Source organism: Pseudonaja textilis, chromosome 2 (assembly GCF_049901715.1).
Source record: "Pseudonaja textilis isolate UNSWEBS1 chromosome 2, rPseTex1.2, whole genome shotgun sequence".
NCBI lineage: Eukaryota > Metazoa > Chordata > Lepidosauria > Squamata > Elapidae > Pseudonaja > Pseudonaja textilis.
In genome coordinates, this window is record NC_141991.1 from 110,062,879 (window position 1) to 110,078,721 (window position 15,843).

A 15,843-nucleotide genomic window follows, 5' to 3' on the forward strand; every position below is an offset into this window, starting at 1 on the left:
TGACAAGAACTTTGAACTGTTTGCATGCATTGTGTACCTAATCTGCTCCTTGCTGCTTGAAAAGTCAAGTTAGTCTCCTGTTTGGATTTGGAAATTTCCTAGGAATTCTTTCCAGCTCAAAACATTGGTGAGATTGTTTTATTATAAACCGTCCAGATTATTTGCTTCAGGGTTTTATTTTTATTCAACATCCCTTTCCTCCAAGAATGAATAAGTTATATTCAATATTTTGTGGTGGATAAATATACTTATTCAAATAGCATATTCATTGGTCTTTATCTGCTGTAGTACGGGAAAACCACATATTGCTTTCTAGTGAAATCAGGTTACTGTCCTTGACATAAATCTCCCTGTCTTTGGATTATTTCTGTACTTTAAAAATTTTAAAGCTTGAAATAATGCATATAAATATGCAAATCTCTGGGCTTGTGCTCTTTAACTAGGACTGACACATCTGGGTTGTAATAATCCAGATGACCACTAAACAACAAAGATAGCTATTTGCTGCCATCTAATTAACTAGATTTCTGCAGCTCAGATAAGGTAGCCAGTTTAGATTTTGTATAGCATCTTTTTAAAAATTCACTCATATTAAAACAACACTATTATTCAGGATACTGTGGTATGTGCTGGAGTTGGGCTAATATAGGATTTAAGAATAAAGTGAACACTTTATTCTTAAATCCTTGATAAGCATAATTATAGGTAGTGATCTAATTTTTCTTAATTGTATATTTCTTAGCAGTGCCTATATCTAGCATTGTTGATGATTCTCTTCAACTTTGTTGTTTGAAAGAAACCTATAATTACAAAAACAAATATAAGAAATGTTTCTGTGCTGAAGTTTCAGATTTCTCTTTCAACGCTTAACTAGACAAGGTCTAGTCTAAGATAGTGTGACAAATAGCACTGAATGATTTTATGTCAAAAATAATGCATCATAAGGGCATCTGAAGCAATGTAAAAACAAAATTATAAAAACCTCTGTCCATTTCTGGTAGTAAAAATGTTTTGTTCTCTACAGATCACATTAGCCTAACATGATGAAGAAAAAGGAATCTGGATATTATCTGGATCTCTAGTATGGGAAGCACATACCTCTAACAAAAGAGCAAATAGTAGTAAGCATTTAAAAATGGGTGCATTTACATGACCTATTTAGGCATGGTTCATTCAACCCAATTTGCTGGATTCACGTGACATTTAACACAACCCAAACCAACACCCTAAAGCAAAGTGCTATGATAAAGCTAAAATGCAGATGACTACTTTGTGGTTCAGTAAGTTGTGCAAACATGGCCATTGGCAAGCTTACTTCAAAAAATGTGCACTTTTTTTGCCTAATACAATCAATAGTAGGTTAACTTGTTGCTGCAAGAGCTTTAGCTTTCATGTAACAAGTCCAAGAGAATGGCAGTATGCAGCGATAAAAGAAGCAAAATGTCCAGGTCCTTTAAACACTAAATTACAAGCTTTTGCATAATAGTTCACAACACTAAAAATGGAGTGGTTGATGAAAGCTTATGCAGAACCTAGGAGGCCCAAGAGAACAGTATTTTTAAACTTTTCCCTAATATGAGGCCTTTCTTCACTCTGCCAAATTTCCCATTGTAATTTTTAATACATTAAATAAGGTGATATGGTTGGCTTTGGCCGCTGGATTTGGAAAGGGAAAAAAGCTATTCCATTTTTTCTTACTCAAATAAGACCAACAGAATGTTTAATTCGCATCCTCCAATAAGAGGGTTAAATGCCGTTGAGCAATCCATTTCCCGTTATATTCCCATGTAACGTTCAGCAGTAGACTATAGTTCCTGGTTACGGGAATAAGCTAACCAAAATAAGCATCGTCACAGAAGACTTTGCGCTTGAAAGGATTGGATTGCACATAATGGAATTTGCTTTGAGGCGGAAAAAAACACGACAGATTCCACACGATAGAATTTCACACGCAGCCACCACGGGGAGCGGAGGGGGGGTCGGAGAAGGCGGGGCCGGAGCAGCGTAAGTATCGTACACAGCAGCATCGTTTTTAAACATCCAATCCGAAAGAGAGCGCACTTTCCCAAGCAAGCAGAGAGCAGGAATTCGACCCTATTCTCTATGGAGTAATAGAGACGGCAGTCTTGTCTTCATAGGAGGAGAAGTCCAACCGGAAGTAGCTGGTAGAGCCTGTGACCTAACGAAGAGCCTGGCAACAGCAGCGAACATCATTTGGCGTCCCCAGGGCAACAAGCAGTCACCGCCGAGCGTCGTCCATTGCCGGAAGCGGAAGTGGCCGAACCCTCCTCTCCGGCCGATTAAAAACCCGGAAACTAGTCAGGGGATGGCGGCCGGTCGAAGTTTGAGTCGCTCGGAGCGGAAAGCGGCCGCTCGCGTAGAATTCCTCCGTCAAGAAGAGCAGCGGGAGCGACGGAGGCAGGTAGTGCCGGGTGGCCAGAAATCAAGGCGGGGCGGCGCTTCTCGAGGCGCCGGCTTGGGCAACACGCCCCCTTTCCCTTCCTCTCTCTTTCCCTCGTTCGACCAGGTGTCCCGAATCCTGCGCAAACCGGCGGCCGACCGGAGCGCCGACGAGGCGATGCTTCTGTCTGGATGTCAAGAGATGGTGCGGGATCTGGAGCGGCTTCGCAAGAAGCGCGAGAGGCTGCGGCGCCGGCTAGAGGAGGTGGGTACGTCTATAGCCGTGCCCTTTGATGGACGCCAGGGCTTGCTCCCGTGAGTCCCAGCGATCTTCTTTTTCCGCCTGCGATTTATTTTTGTTTGTATCCTCGGTTGAGAAGTTTGATTGATGGTGTCTTAACTAGGTAGGAGTTAAATCCTTTTTGCCAGATCTGAAGTCAGCTTCAAAGGTGTGGAAAATTAGCTGTGCTTTGGGTGAAAAAAGTAAGTTAGGTGATTGGCAATGCCTGGAAATATAGGGACAATTGATTACATGCCCTGTAATCTAATCGGCTCTTAGTGACCACATAAATAGATTTTCTCCAGGAGGGTCTGATCCTTATATAGTGCTTTAGCTGGTCCAGTGGTTCATCCATCACCACTGTGACTGAAGGCACCTGACTTGTGGCTGGTTAACCTCTTCATTCCCCACCCACCCACCTTTCTCAGCATTATAGGGTTCCGTAGAAAGAAGATCTTTGCATAATGTGTCCAAAGTATGGTAATTTGATCCTGGGTATTTATGCCTCAAATTAAAATTCTGGATTGAATTACTTGATGATCCTTTTGTTTGTTTTCTTGGCTGTCCACGTTATTCTCAGAAGTATTTTCTAGTGTCAGAGTTCATAGGTGTCAAATTTGACTTTGAAAAAGCAGAATTTCAATTCTGCTTCTTTAAAATCAAATTTCTACTTCATACAGTGTCATGAGGAAAACTTGCCTGCACAATTCTGGTCTTTAGATGCAGGATAGGGATTGGCAATGGGGCAATAAATTTCATTAAGAATAGTTTTTCATAAAACAATTGATGACCCCTTACCAGATATTTCCTTACCAGATTCCTCAATACGTCCAATGGTGAGAATTTTTATAGCTCAAGATTAAACGGTGGGGCCCTTTGTGCTCTCTGTGCTTGGTGGTTTTCTTGTAGATGTTTCATTAACTAAGCTAGATAACATCATCAGGGCTAATCAGTGCTCATCATTAGTGTTAGCACTGATGATATTACCTAGTTCAGTAATAAAACATCTGCAAGAAGACCACCAAGGACCCCATGGTTTCAGCAGTGACAGAGCTTGTAATGGCTTCTAAAGTATAGCCTTCACTGAAAAGCCAGGATACATTGAGAAATGTATCTGCCTTGAAACTAGCCCATGCTGAACAGTATAGCACAGTCAAACATTAGCACAGGAAATGTGACATAGTACAAAATAATTTTGTATATCTTTATATCATAAAGTTTTATCATTTTATATCATAAAATGTGTTATAAAGTTTGTCAAATTTCAATCCACAGGAGCAGGGGTGGGTTTCTACCGGTTCTGTCCACCTCTGTAGAACCGGTAGCTCTGAAGAGCAGCAGACATAGAACCGGTTCTATGTCTGCTGATGTTTTTGCTCACCTGCCCACCTGGGCTCTTACCTGATCTTTATTTCCTGATTTTTCAACTTCAGCTGCCGAACTGATGTACAGCTGCAGTTAAAAAAAACAAGAAATGAGGGCTGTTTCAAAGGATGCTTCTAATGACAGCTGGGGGGGGGGGCAGGGAAGTTCATAAATCCCCAACAGGTAGTTAACCCTGTAGTATCCCACCCCTGCACAGGAGTCACATTTCAATTCACAGGTCCTTGATTTTAGATGCATTCTGTAAGTTAGCCCACTTAAGATACCTTGGTTGAAAACGTTTTGCCCTATAGTGCATTGTTTCATCCAGCTAAAGGTTACAAGAATCAGAATTTAAGTAGAATACAGTAGTATATTCAAGAATGGCTGGAAAGTATTTTAATTACAGGAAAAAAACATATGGCACAATAAATCTGTCACATCTGTAAGACTTGTATGGGGAGGTAAGATAACTAACAGCACTTATCTATATTTTTCATATAAAGTACTACTGCTGGAAAGTAGTAGTAATATATTTCACTAGTACCTATTCAGTTGAATTTAGGCAGTAGAAATGTTTATCTAATTTTCTTTGTAAATAAATATGCACAGCTTTTTATATTGTCCAAAGTTTGTGAGAAAATTTTTCTCATTCAACTGATTTTCTGCATTTTAAAAACTTCTGATTACTTTTGTTAAGGATCTGCTTGGACACCTTTTCCATTATTACAATTTTTTGATGTTTGGCTTTTAAATAATTAACTAATTTATTTAGATATGGGTATATAAAAAGCTTCAAATGTAGATTAACCTTTAAATGTTTAGCATAAACACCTCTGAATGGATCTCAGTGTGATGCTTGTGCTCATGTTGAAGAAAATGCAATTTGCTCCATTTCCCTGAATGTCTTTCTGAAATTTTGTTTAGCATTTAAAAGCTATTCATGAGGATAAGTGGCAGAAGAAAACAGACTGTAAATTAAACAAACAATGGAAGTTACTTCTGTAGTTTCTTCAGGATAAATTTTCACTTGATTTCATTTCCAATTGTGAACTGAAGGCCTTTTGTTTCTGGAAAGGCAGATCTGGATCTACCCTTCCTTAACCAATTAAGTTGGTTGCCCTTAATGGGCTTTAAGCAATCTAATTATCTTTTGAACTGGTTTTGCTTGTTGAGAATTTTGTGGTTTTCTTTGCTGACAGACAAAACTAGATGAGATTTCTGCCAAATTCACAGAAAAGGAACTTGTTAGTTTATCTGTATCTCTTTTTGGGGGTAATTAATTTTCTTCTACTTTAAGAAAATACTTTTCTTTTACTATTAAGAAAGGTAATAATTAAAGGCAGAGATAATAGAGATAAATATATTAATGAACAATTCCGGCATGTTTCACTGAAGCATCAAGTAGATTTATAAATACATGGTAGGAGAGTCAGTGTTTATTCAGAAGAGTATATAATTTCTAATTTGGCTACTTGATATTGTAAAATTCAGTCACTGCTTTTATCCACATTTCATCATCTTGAAAGAATATAAATGATGTTTAAAGGCTTTCCTATTAAATTACTTGTGGTAATGGAATGCATGGGAGATCTCGAAAAAAAGAGGATAAGAGATCCTGCCTGGGAAACAGTCAGACAAGAGGGGCAGGAGCCCTCAGTCACTTATCAGAGAAGGAAACTAAGAAAGACCCATCCTAATAGAACAAGCAGATAAAAGTGGAGGGCAGGAAGTTTGTGCTTTTGGATTGCAAGATTGATACTGGCCTTCTCTGGTAAACCAGACAGGAAACACAACTAGATGAGCTCAATTTCTTTTTCTTTTGTAAGGCTACAGTTATAGGAATGGACAAAAGCAAGGAAAGATGTGTGGATTTTATCATTTTGGAAAATATGAGATTTTTACTCCTTTTTTTAGGTGTGTGATGAGCCTGACGAATTGAAGAGAAAAGTCAGCAAGCTATCTGCTGTTGTCCAAGGAGCTAAACATCTTATTGTATATACGGGAGCTGGCATAAGTACGGTAAGGTTGTATCAATGTCCCTTCTAAAATCATCAGCAACAAAAGATTCTTATAATTACCTAACTTGCTTATCATATAAGAGCAGCATTGTTTTGATATTTGAAAATTCTTAAACCTCCTAAGTCACACAACACAAGTTGAAATAATTGGCTTCATTACCTTGCGTAGAAACACTACTTGAGAGCATTTTGGCATTTTAAGTTATGACTTTTATATTTATATTGATACTAGCATTGTAAAAGTTGGGAAAAATGGGGGGTGGGTTAGAAAAGCTTTTCATTTTTCTTCCCAATCTCTTTGGAAAAAATGCTACTTTTTCTGCAATGCCTCTCCTAAAAAGTTCAAAATTGTGTTATAAATTGTGATTGTGTTATAAATCAAAGAAAAGTGTGTGTTCATAGTACTCATCATAGGTTGCATTCCAGAGCAGGGCATTGATCACCGGTGTAATCTGTTCTGGTATCCTTAAAGACTGGTAGAAACAAGTAGGATTCTGTATACCAATCTTCATCTAAATTGTCAGAAAAAAAATCAAACTGTTTATCTCCAAGAGCCAACTCTTGTTTAGAATGCAAATTATATCTCTGGAAGTATTATCTGTGAGAAAGAATGCTGGAGAGGTGTACAATATGTGAATCGTTCACACTTTTTGTGCTTTGGGAAAGAAAAGAACTGTGACAGACAGCTAAATACTGTGAAAGTGGAAGTGAGTTCCCTGGCTGGCTGATAAATCCTAGTATTTTGCATAACTATTTTATGCAAAAAAAAAAGACGTGAAGAGAAAGATAAACTACACCCTTCCCATGTAAAATGTCCTTTGAGCCAAGCTCAACTCATTGTCACTTCATGGCTATATCTAAAATAGTTTATTTGGCAAAGTGTTTCGCAGGCACAATGCAAAAGTCCCAGACCCTGCTGGGCCAAAGCAGCATGTTATATACGTAGCTGTAATTTTAGAATAAATTGGAAATTGCCTGTTATTTTGTTCATTAAGGGATACAGTTTGGGCTGCTGGATGGAGTGAGTACCGTATGAATTGCTTTGATCTTTGGGGGTGATAGAAGCATGTTTGGCACAAACAAGTAATTTAGCAGGTGCTTTTGGATTTTTATTTTATTAATCAAATTTGTAGAGCCACCTAATTCACAAAAAGTGACCCTGGTTTTTTTTTTATAACAATCCAGTAATTTTATGGCTAAAAGGTAGGGACAACTTATTCTTCAAATGAAACCAGTAGTGTTTATTTAGGCTGATGGTTTGAGCTCCGAGCTTGGCAATTTGATTGCAAACGTTTCATCACCATTTGAGGAGACATCATCAGTGTGTTTTGAACTGTGTGACAGTTCAAAACACACTGATGATGTCTCCTCAAATGGTGATGAAACGTTTGCAATCAAATTGCCAAGCTCGGAGCTCAAACCATCAGCCTACCAACCCAAGTTACTAATATTCAGACACATTTCAACCAGTAGTGTTTCTTCTTCTTTGTGACTCCTTACAGGCAGCTTCAATTCCTGACTACAGAGGCCCAAATGGGGTGTGGACAATGCTGCAAAAAGGGAGAAGTATCAGGTAATCGGTTCAAAAGCATTTCTTGTGTTACATTGGAATCCTGGTTCTTGCTTTTCATGCTTCTTTTTTTCCCTATGTATCAGGGTGACCGATCTGAGTGAAGCAGAGCCCACACTCACCCACATGAGCATTGCTTGTTTGCACAACAACAAACTGGTAAGTTCTTTGATTTTCAGTCCTGCGCTTCTGAGACCATATTCTTACAGCGACTCCTAGATTTGCTGCATGTTGTATCTTCAATATTTGTCATATTGTTTCTAGATGCTTTTGTAAAAGATGTACAGAATAGGTTGATGTCACTGTCTAAATCTGCTTTTTAACCTGGACAATTTTAAGATGTATGGACTTCAACTCCCAGAATTCCCCAGCTTGTAGTGCTTGCTGGTGTTGAAATCCATACATCTTAAAATTACTGAGGTTGAGAAACACTGGTCTGAATCATAAATGTGCAAACTGACATGCAGAGGGGCTGGCATTTCCAGCACTCTACACCTCTCTTTTCTTGGCTTTTCTTGCTTTCTTTCCCTGCTTCATCTCACTTCTGCTTCCACTACTTACTACACGCCTTCTCTTTCTGCTATTGGCTTTCTTCTTTGATTCTTATTTTTATATCAATCTTCTCCCGACAGATTTTTCCTCATATTTTTTCTTGCACGGGAATCTCAGTGCTTAAAGATTCTGAATGCTTAGCTCGGAATCTCAGTGCCAAAGCAATTTCTGTTAACACTGTAATAAGCTACACTTTAATTTTTTATATACTTCATACACACAATTTTGAAATGCTTTTTAAACTTGAATGGAAGTGAAGTGGAAACTTTCAAGATGTGGGAGAGAAGTACATTACACTTGGTAACCATAGAATTTAAAACTCAGCCTTTTGGAGGGCAGTGCATGGCCTAGCAGTGCTTGCCTAGCCTGCTATACATACTCTCTTTGAGACATGCTAATAGCTTTATCTGTTTTCAGAAAATTAGTTTCTGATCTTTGGAATTCTTTAGGAAACAACATTCTGCATCTCGTATTCTTACACTGGGAATTCAAATAGCATAGTCATTAAATCTTCCATTTCTCTGTCTCAGACCTGAAATAGTTTTTAAGACCATGATGCTCAAACTTGATCAGGGAGGATTGATTAGCCATTGAGGAACCATATATTTCAGTGTCTGTAAACTACTTCCAATCTGAAAGTTAGGGAGTTCAAAACAATTTAATTGCCTGCTGCCAATCAACAAGTAAAGGCTTGTCCTTGACCCATTCATTCAGCAACCATTTGAGGTTAGGATGGCACTGAACCAATCATGATTACCATCAGTTGTCAATCTGACAGTCATGATCGTGATCTGAGTGCTGAGCAATCCATTCACAATTACATCTGATTGCCAGGGGCCCATCAATCCCATCATCTTCATCATTTGTAATCTTCCCTGCTGATTTTCCCCAGAAAATGAATGGGGTTGCATTTTTTTGAAATTCAAAGTTGCAAGTCATTGAGGTAAGTCTTCCTACCCGGGGCAGCCTTTCCCACGCCTCTGCACTTGTGCAATCCCCTCACACAGCTCCTTTCATGAACCCCTTTGTGCACTGTCCCTGATTCTCCCTCACATCCTGTGCTGCATCTCTCGCACATCGTCCCCTGCATGCCTGTGTCCCCTTGGTCCCTCCCCACCTGGGAGCAACCACTTACCTGCCTGTGGGCATGGGACTTGCAACTTTCTGCTGGCTTCCCTGTGGGTCATGAAAAGCTGGCAGGAAGCTGCCCTGCCTAATGTCAGTGAGATTCAGTTAATGATGACAACCAGGACTGCAGGAACCGCTGATGTGGCCACAGTTTACAGCTGTACTGCTTAGCAGTGAAACATTCGGTTCTAATTGCTTTCATAAGTCAAGGACTACTGTAGTGAGAAAAAGAAGATAGACTTTTGTACAATATAAGGATTTTGTTATTGTATTTTGAATGTGATTGAGCAAGGACAAAGGAACAGAAGAAAACATCTTCTCTTACTGTCTATGATACTATTTTCAGTTTCACCCCATTTTCTTATTCTTGTTAGGTAAAGCATGTAGTGTCTCAGAACTGTGATGGGCTTCACTTGCGCAGTGGCCTCCCTCGAGAAGCCCTGTCTGAGCTGCATGGAAACATGTATATAGAGGTGAGTGCTTGGAGAGAGTGAGATTTGGTGCATTGTCATAGAAGAAAAATGCTAATGAACTTTATGATTCCATCACAAACTAGGTTTGCACATCTTGCACACCCAATCGTGAATATGTACGAATATTTGATGTGACAGAGCGCACAGCCTTGCATAGGCACCAGACTGGGAGATTATGCCATAAATGTGGAGCGCAGCTGAGAGATACAATTGTACACTTTGGAGAGAAGGGTATTTTACAGCAACCCTTGAACTGGGAAGCAGCAACAGAAGCTGCTAGCAAGGCTGATGTCATACTTTGCTTGGGGTCTAGCTTGAAGGTAAAATTAAAGAAATATCTTTTTTGTAAAAGTGTTATGGTTTAAGATGTATTCTTTTTTACTATGTATAGGAAGCTTTTGAGAAAATACTGAAAATGATGAACTAATTGAGATTTTAGTTTCTAGTTTTCAAGATTTAGCTTGCAAAAATAGAAATTGTTGAAACCACATACAGGTAATCCTCGACTTATGACCACAACTGAGCTCAACATTTCTATTGCTAAGCAAGGCAATTATTAAGTGAGTCTTACCCCATTTTACAACCTCTCTTGTCACAGTTGTTAAGTGAAACACTGTAATTAAGTCCACAGTTGTTAAGTGGATCTGGCTTCCCCATTGACTTTGCTTGTCAGAAGGTCGAAAAGGTGATCACATGACGTGGGACACTGAAACTGTCATGAATTTGAACCAACTGCCAAGCATCTGAATTGTGATCACATGAACATGGAGATACTGCAACGTTAATCAGTGTGTGAAAAACAGTGATAAGTGCCGTTGTAACTTTGAATGGTCACTAAATGAACTTCTGTAAGTCAAGAACTGCCTGAAGTTGCTTTCCTATTATCCCTTCAGTATAATCTTACAGATTCTTTTTAGTATAGCAGCAGTCAAATCATGTGCCAAGCTTTTTATTTTTCTCAGTGATCTATATTTCTGTAGATATGCTGAATATTAATGAATACAGGTTTGGGAAACAGCTGGACTGGGCAAGAAATTAAGCTCCTAAAATTATATCTGAAAAGGAGAAGATAGTATTTCCCCCTAGAATTAAAAAAAATAAATAGTAATTAAGTACAGGTAGTCCTCAATTTACAATTCCTTTAGTGAGTTCAGAGTTACGACAGAAAAGTGTAAAAGTGACTTATGATTTTTCACACTTACGACCATTGCAGCATCCGCATATGTGATCAAAATGTAGATGCTTGGCAACTGACTCATATTCATGACAGTTGCAGTGTCCTGGAGTCATGTGATTCCCTTTTGCCACCTTCTGACCAGCAAAGCCAGTGGGAAAGCCAGGTTCACTTAACAGTTGTGTTACTAACTTAACAACTTATTCACTTAACACCCATGGCAAGAAAGGTCACCAAATGGGGCAGTGATGGAATTCAATTTTTTTTACTGCTGGTTCTGTGGGCGTGGCTTATTTGGTGGGCGTGGCTTGTCATGTGACTGGGTGGTTGTGGTTTAGTGGTCATGTGACTGGGTGGTCATGTGACTGGGTGGGTGTGGCTAACAATGTCACATCAAGGGGTGCCTCACCTGGCCCCTCCCCTCCCAGCTATTCCTTGTCACCCAGTCTCAACTTATCTATAGTTCTGTAAAAATGTTGTTCACCTTTTTTGACTTTATTATCTGCATACTATAGATGTACTTTCATGGACCACTGAAAGGAGAAAATGGCTCACATGCTTTACTCAAGAGTGTGAAAGGCAACAGGCTTTTAAGGGGCTGCCACAAAGAAAGGGGGACAATGTATTTTCCAAAGAAGCAGAATGCAGACAAGAAGCAATGGATGGAAACTGAACAGAGAGAAGCAACCTAAAACTAAGGAGAAACTTTCTGACAGTGAGAACAATTAACCAGTGTAACTGCCTGTCTCCAGAAGTTCTGGGTGCTCAATCACTGGAAGTTTTTAAGAAAAGACTGGACAGCCATTTCTCTGAAATGGTATAGGGTTCGCCCCAAGGTTCCTTCTAAGTATTATTCTGACACATTTCTCAGGATTACTACTCAGAGTTTGGCATCCTCAGTTTTCTTGCCTGAGCTGGGGGTTGGACTAGAAGACCTCCAAGGTCCCTTTCAACTCTTGTTAAACACATGTGTATTTTATGCTCTGGACTATTGACATTGAATGCATGTAAACCCTGAAAAATATGTGGTAGTCCTGAGCAAAAGAAAGGCAGAAAAATCGCTCTAGGTGTAGGGACAGTGTAAAATATTAACACATAAATAATGGAAAAATTAAAAAAAATAGCACAGAGTTTTATCTCTCTCTCTTCCTATTTTTTCTTTCTTTCTCTACCTTTCTCTCTCTCTCTCTCTCTCTCTCTCTCTCACACACACACACACACACACACACACACACACACAAAGCACTTAACAGACAAGCATTTTGGAAGCAGCTCCTTTAAATTTCTCCAAGGATTGAGTGGATTCCCCCACCCCCTCTGTCAGACTGCACTCCTCCTCACTCCAGCACTCACAAGGGGAAAGCGATACTTGCAGCCTCCATGCCTTTCTTCCTTTTCCCTGGGGGACGTGGGGAACGGAAAGCTAGGAGAGCGATTGCAAGTGAGCAACCGGGCGATTGGGTTGGGGGCATGGCCAGCCAGGGATTGCCACTGGTTCAGCAACCCATGCCAAATAACCGCTACCGGTTCTCCCGAATAAGTGCGAATCGGTTGAATAGCACCTATGAAATGGGGCAACATTTACTGAACAAACGTCTTGTTTAGCAACATAAATGTTGGGCTCAGTTGTGGTAGGTTGAAGACTACCTGTAGTTTCCAAGTAAAATAATAAGCTTTAACTGTTGGTTTGCTATTTATTGAAATAAAATGTCATTCAACAGACACTGTTAAAATGGAAATCAAGAAGAGGATTCTCAAATTGTTCCCTTGGGAATATTGAGAAAGATTTGATTAAATCGTGTAGAAAAGAACAGGTCTGGGTTTTTTCTTGTATTAGTACAATACTATTCCGAGATCATTTGCTCCCTTTTTCACTAAGAAAATAGCCAACAGCACCAAAGAAATATGCTGTTCTTGAAACATTTTGAGCAGACTGTATAGTTCAGTACAAGACCAGGAAGGGTTTAAGAATTGCCTACGCTATAGTTAAAATTCCTCTTAAAGTAAATAAGGCCTACTTCAATAAATGCCCAAATGGTCATTAATTCATTACTTTTTTCAAAGCTAAAGTGCATGTTTAGAAATTTTAACACATAAGGTTTGATCTATAAGTTACGGACCTTGAGAATATTTTTGTGTTTAAGAATATAAAAACTATACTGAGTCACCCTAAGATCACTTTCCTCCAACCCAATACATTACCAAGATAACTTTCTCAAGATATGTGGGGACTGTATCTCCAGAATTCTGATATATTAAATATGAATCCAAAGTTCTTCATAAGAATCTCAACAACTGCCACTTGTTAAGTAGGACACAAGGTAACTGCTCTGCTCTTTCTCTCAGTTTCTGTCTCACCTTTAAACATGATGCACCTTGGTATATCATATTTAAAGAGAAGAGTTCCTGACGCCTTGGGCAACATTTTAGTTTTCCATTAACTCAGGTGGATATTTTCCTATCAGTAATTTCTGTTAAACATTATCGGATAAGTTTTAAAATAAACTTATACAGACTTATATTGTTAGCTATAGCGTTATGGTAGGAACTGGATTAGTAAGAACATTTTTTTCAAGTATTCTGACTTTAAAATTTTCCCCATGAATTCAGATAATAACATTTGGGTGCTAATGTAAGATTGTACGTTGTCCACCTGTTCTTGGAATACTATACCTATGCATGTTACTGAGTTCAGAAGTAATTTAAAAAAAAAAAAAGCCCTGCAGATGTCTTGGTAACCCAGAATCCTGGAATAATACTGGAAGGTCTATAAACATGGTTGTTCTCATTGCACTTTCCTTTTTGCTTTCTGGGAAATCTGCAAATATGTATTGGAGGAAGTCTCTGTATATAAATGACATATCATGGTGTCCTACACCATGATATATGAAAACTAGGAGATACTTTCACCTTTTAGCAGTAACAAGCTATGTTGTTGTCCTTTTTCCAACAGGTTTTGAAAAAGTATCCACATTTATGGTGCATGAGTAAACCCCCCAGACACCGCCCTAAACTCTATATTGTAAATCTTCAGGTGAGTTTAGTGAGTTGAGTATATTATGAGGTAGAGCATAATATACAGATGCATGTGCTTACATCATTTGCTTTTATACACTTTTGATAAGGAGAACAATGTATGCAGAAGGTCGTAGACTGTTCCTACTACTGTATACCAAGAACAAATAACTTGTTCTTAAGCAGAAGGCATGTGTGGGCCTTTAGAGGTTTGTCAATTAAAATAGATGGTATAACTATATAGCTATGTGGAGCAATTGTTTGCCTAGTTTTGTGTTTCCTTAGGTTAACATTTCCATGACTCGTAACATACTGTGAATATAATCTGAATGACATTCAGCTATACTCAGAAATGTATGTCCTAGCTTGATAACCTTCAGATACTTGTTTCCCCTTAAATGTTAGGTTGGCTTTTCTATTTCTATCCAATGATAATGTGGTGATGGTTGGAATGTGAACTAATTATGTCTCTTTCTCGGTATTCCAAAAATCTTCCCATTGTATTATGACTTACGCTTTGAAAGATAATTTTATTAGATTAGATCAAATTAAAGAGAAAGTATTTGTTTCCTAACTGACTATTAGTATGTCATTTCTATTATGTTTTACCAATCCTGCAATAAAAAATAAAACTTATGTCTGTCTGAATCTGATGAGTAGCAGTGTTATGTCACTCACAGACAGTTTGTCTTTGAGGGAACGAATCCAACCTCAATCCATTGTATTTGCAGTGGACACCAAAGGATGATCTCGCAGTTCTAAAACTTCATGGAAGATGTGATGATGTGATGAAGTTGTTGATGGATGAGTTGGGACTTCCCATTCCTTCCTATGATAGGTCAGTGACAACCAAACTTATTCAGTGTCAGACTTGGTCAGTGTTATGAGATGTCAAAAGCCCTTGATAATATAACTTACTTTTGATTTATCTGGAGGCAGAATTTGTCATCCAAAGTTGTAAGGAAGATGGTGTGATCCAAATTCTTCTATGGTTGAATATATTTTCCTTAATAGTTCAAAATGCAAGCTACTACTTTGATTCAAGGCATTATTCACAAGTAGTTGTGTAAATTAACGTTACATATTATTATGTTTGTCTGTAGAATGAAAGACCCCATCTTTTCTCTGGCTGTTCCTTTGCAACCTGCAGAAGAAAGCAGTCATAGCAGAAAACCCGTGGCTCCACCAACAAGTCTTCATGAAGTACAACTGGGAGAGGAACAGCAGATGCATCCAGATCCTCCTTCTGGTGGCTGGTTTGGCAGAGGCTGTGCAAAAGGCACAAAGAGGAAAAAGAACTCTTGATAACAGATTTTTTTTTAAAAAAAAAGATTTTGAGGACCAACTATAGTTGCTAAAATCAGGGCAAGAAATGACATCTGCACTAGAATTCATCAGGATTGCTGGGCTAACTGGAAAAAAACACAGCTGCTATTTTCATAGAGATTTTTTTATAATTAGCTGACAAGGACCAAAGCTTAGCTTGGGTTTCTGCCATCTAAGGAGAGGTTGGCTTTTAATACTCAGGGCTGCCAATTAACAATTATTAATAAAATTATTATGAATGGCTACTGGCAGTTGTCTGAATATGGCTCTTTTGGTTTTGGTGCAGAGGTATGTAGAGGTTCGCTATACAGGTGGTCCTTGAGTTACAACCATAATTGAGCCCAAAATTTATGTTGTTAAGTGAAACAGTTAAGTGAGTTTTGTCCTATTTTACCCCATTTTATCAATTTTCTTGCCACAGTTGTTAAGCAAACCACTGCACTTGTTAAGTTAGTAACATAGTTAAGTGAATCTGGACTCCCCAATGAGTTTGTTAGAAGGTTGCAAAAACTGATCACATGACTCCAGGACACTGCAACTGT

The 15,843-nt window shown here is 38.7% G+C and overlaps 1 protein-coding gene across 2 annotated transcripts; it reads left to right on the top strand.

The window, feature by feature from the left end:
• The first annotated feature begins 76 nt into the window (after window positions 1-76).
• Window positions 77-15,546, top strand: SIRT7 (sirtuin 7). Of its 2 annotated transcripts, XM_087924911.1 has the most exons (12): window positions 77-127; window positions 1,025-1,118; window positions 2,139-2,422; window positions 2,528-2,665; window positions 5,960-6,064; window positions 7,566-7,636; window positions 7,720-7,792; window positions 9,688-9,786; window positions 9,870-10,106; window positions 13,914-13,994; window positions 14,707-14,813; window positions 15,079-15,546. In XM_087924911.1, the coding sequence occupies exons 3-12, from the start codon at window positions 2,327-2,329 to the stop codon at window positions 15,278-15,280; spliced, it is 1,209 nt and encodes a 402-aa protein (XP_087781037.1). In that variant the 5' UTR covers window positions 77-127; window positions 1,025-1,118; window positions 2,139-2,326; the 3' UTR covers window positions 15,281-15,546. The 2 variants fall into 2 exon arrangements, with proteins under 2 accessions (XP_087781037.1, XP_026557641.1); XM_026701856.2 differs by lacking the exons at window positions 77-127; window positions 1,025-1,118 and having other exon boundaries at window positions 1,853-2,422.
• The last annotated feature ends 297 nt before the right edge of the window (window positions 15,547-15,843 follow it).

Excerpts from the sequence above, each read along its gene's own strand:
- SIRT7 (XM_087924911.1), top strand. The coding sequence starts at position 2,327 with ATGGCGGCCGGTCGAAGTTTGAGTCGCTCGGAGCGGAAAGCGGCCGCT. Across the intron at positions 6,065-7,565 it reads CGGGAGCTGGCATAAGTACG|GCAGCTTCAATTCCTGACTA; the intron begins GTAAGGTTGTAT and ends GACTCCTTACAG. Across the intron at positions 9,787-9,869 it reads ATGGAAACATGTATATAGAG|GTTTGCACATCTTGCACACC; the intron begins GTGAGTGCTTGG and ends ATCACAAACTAG.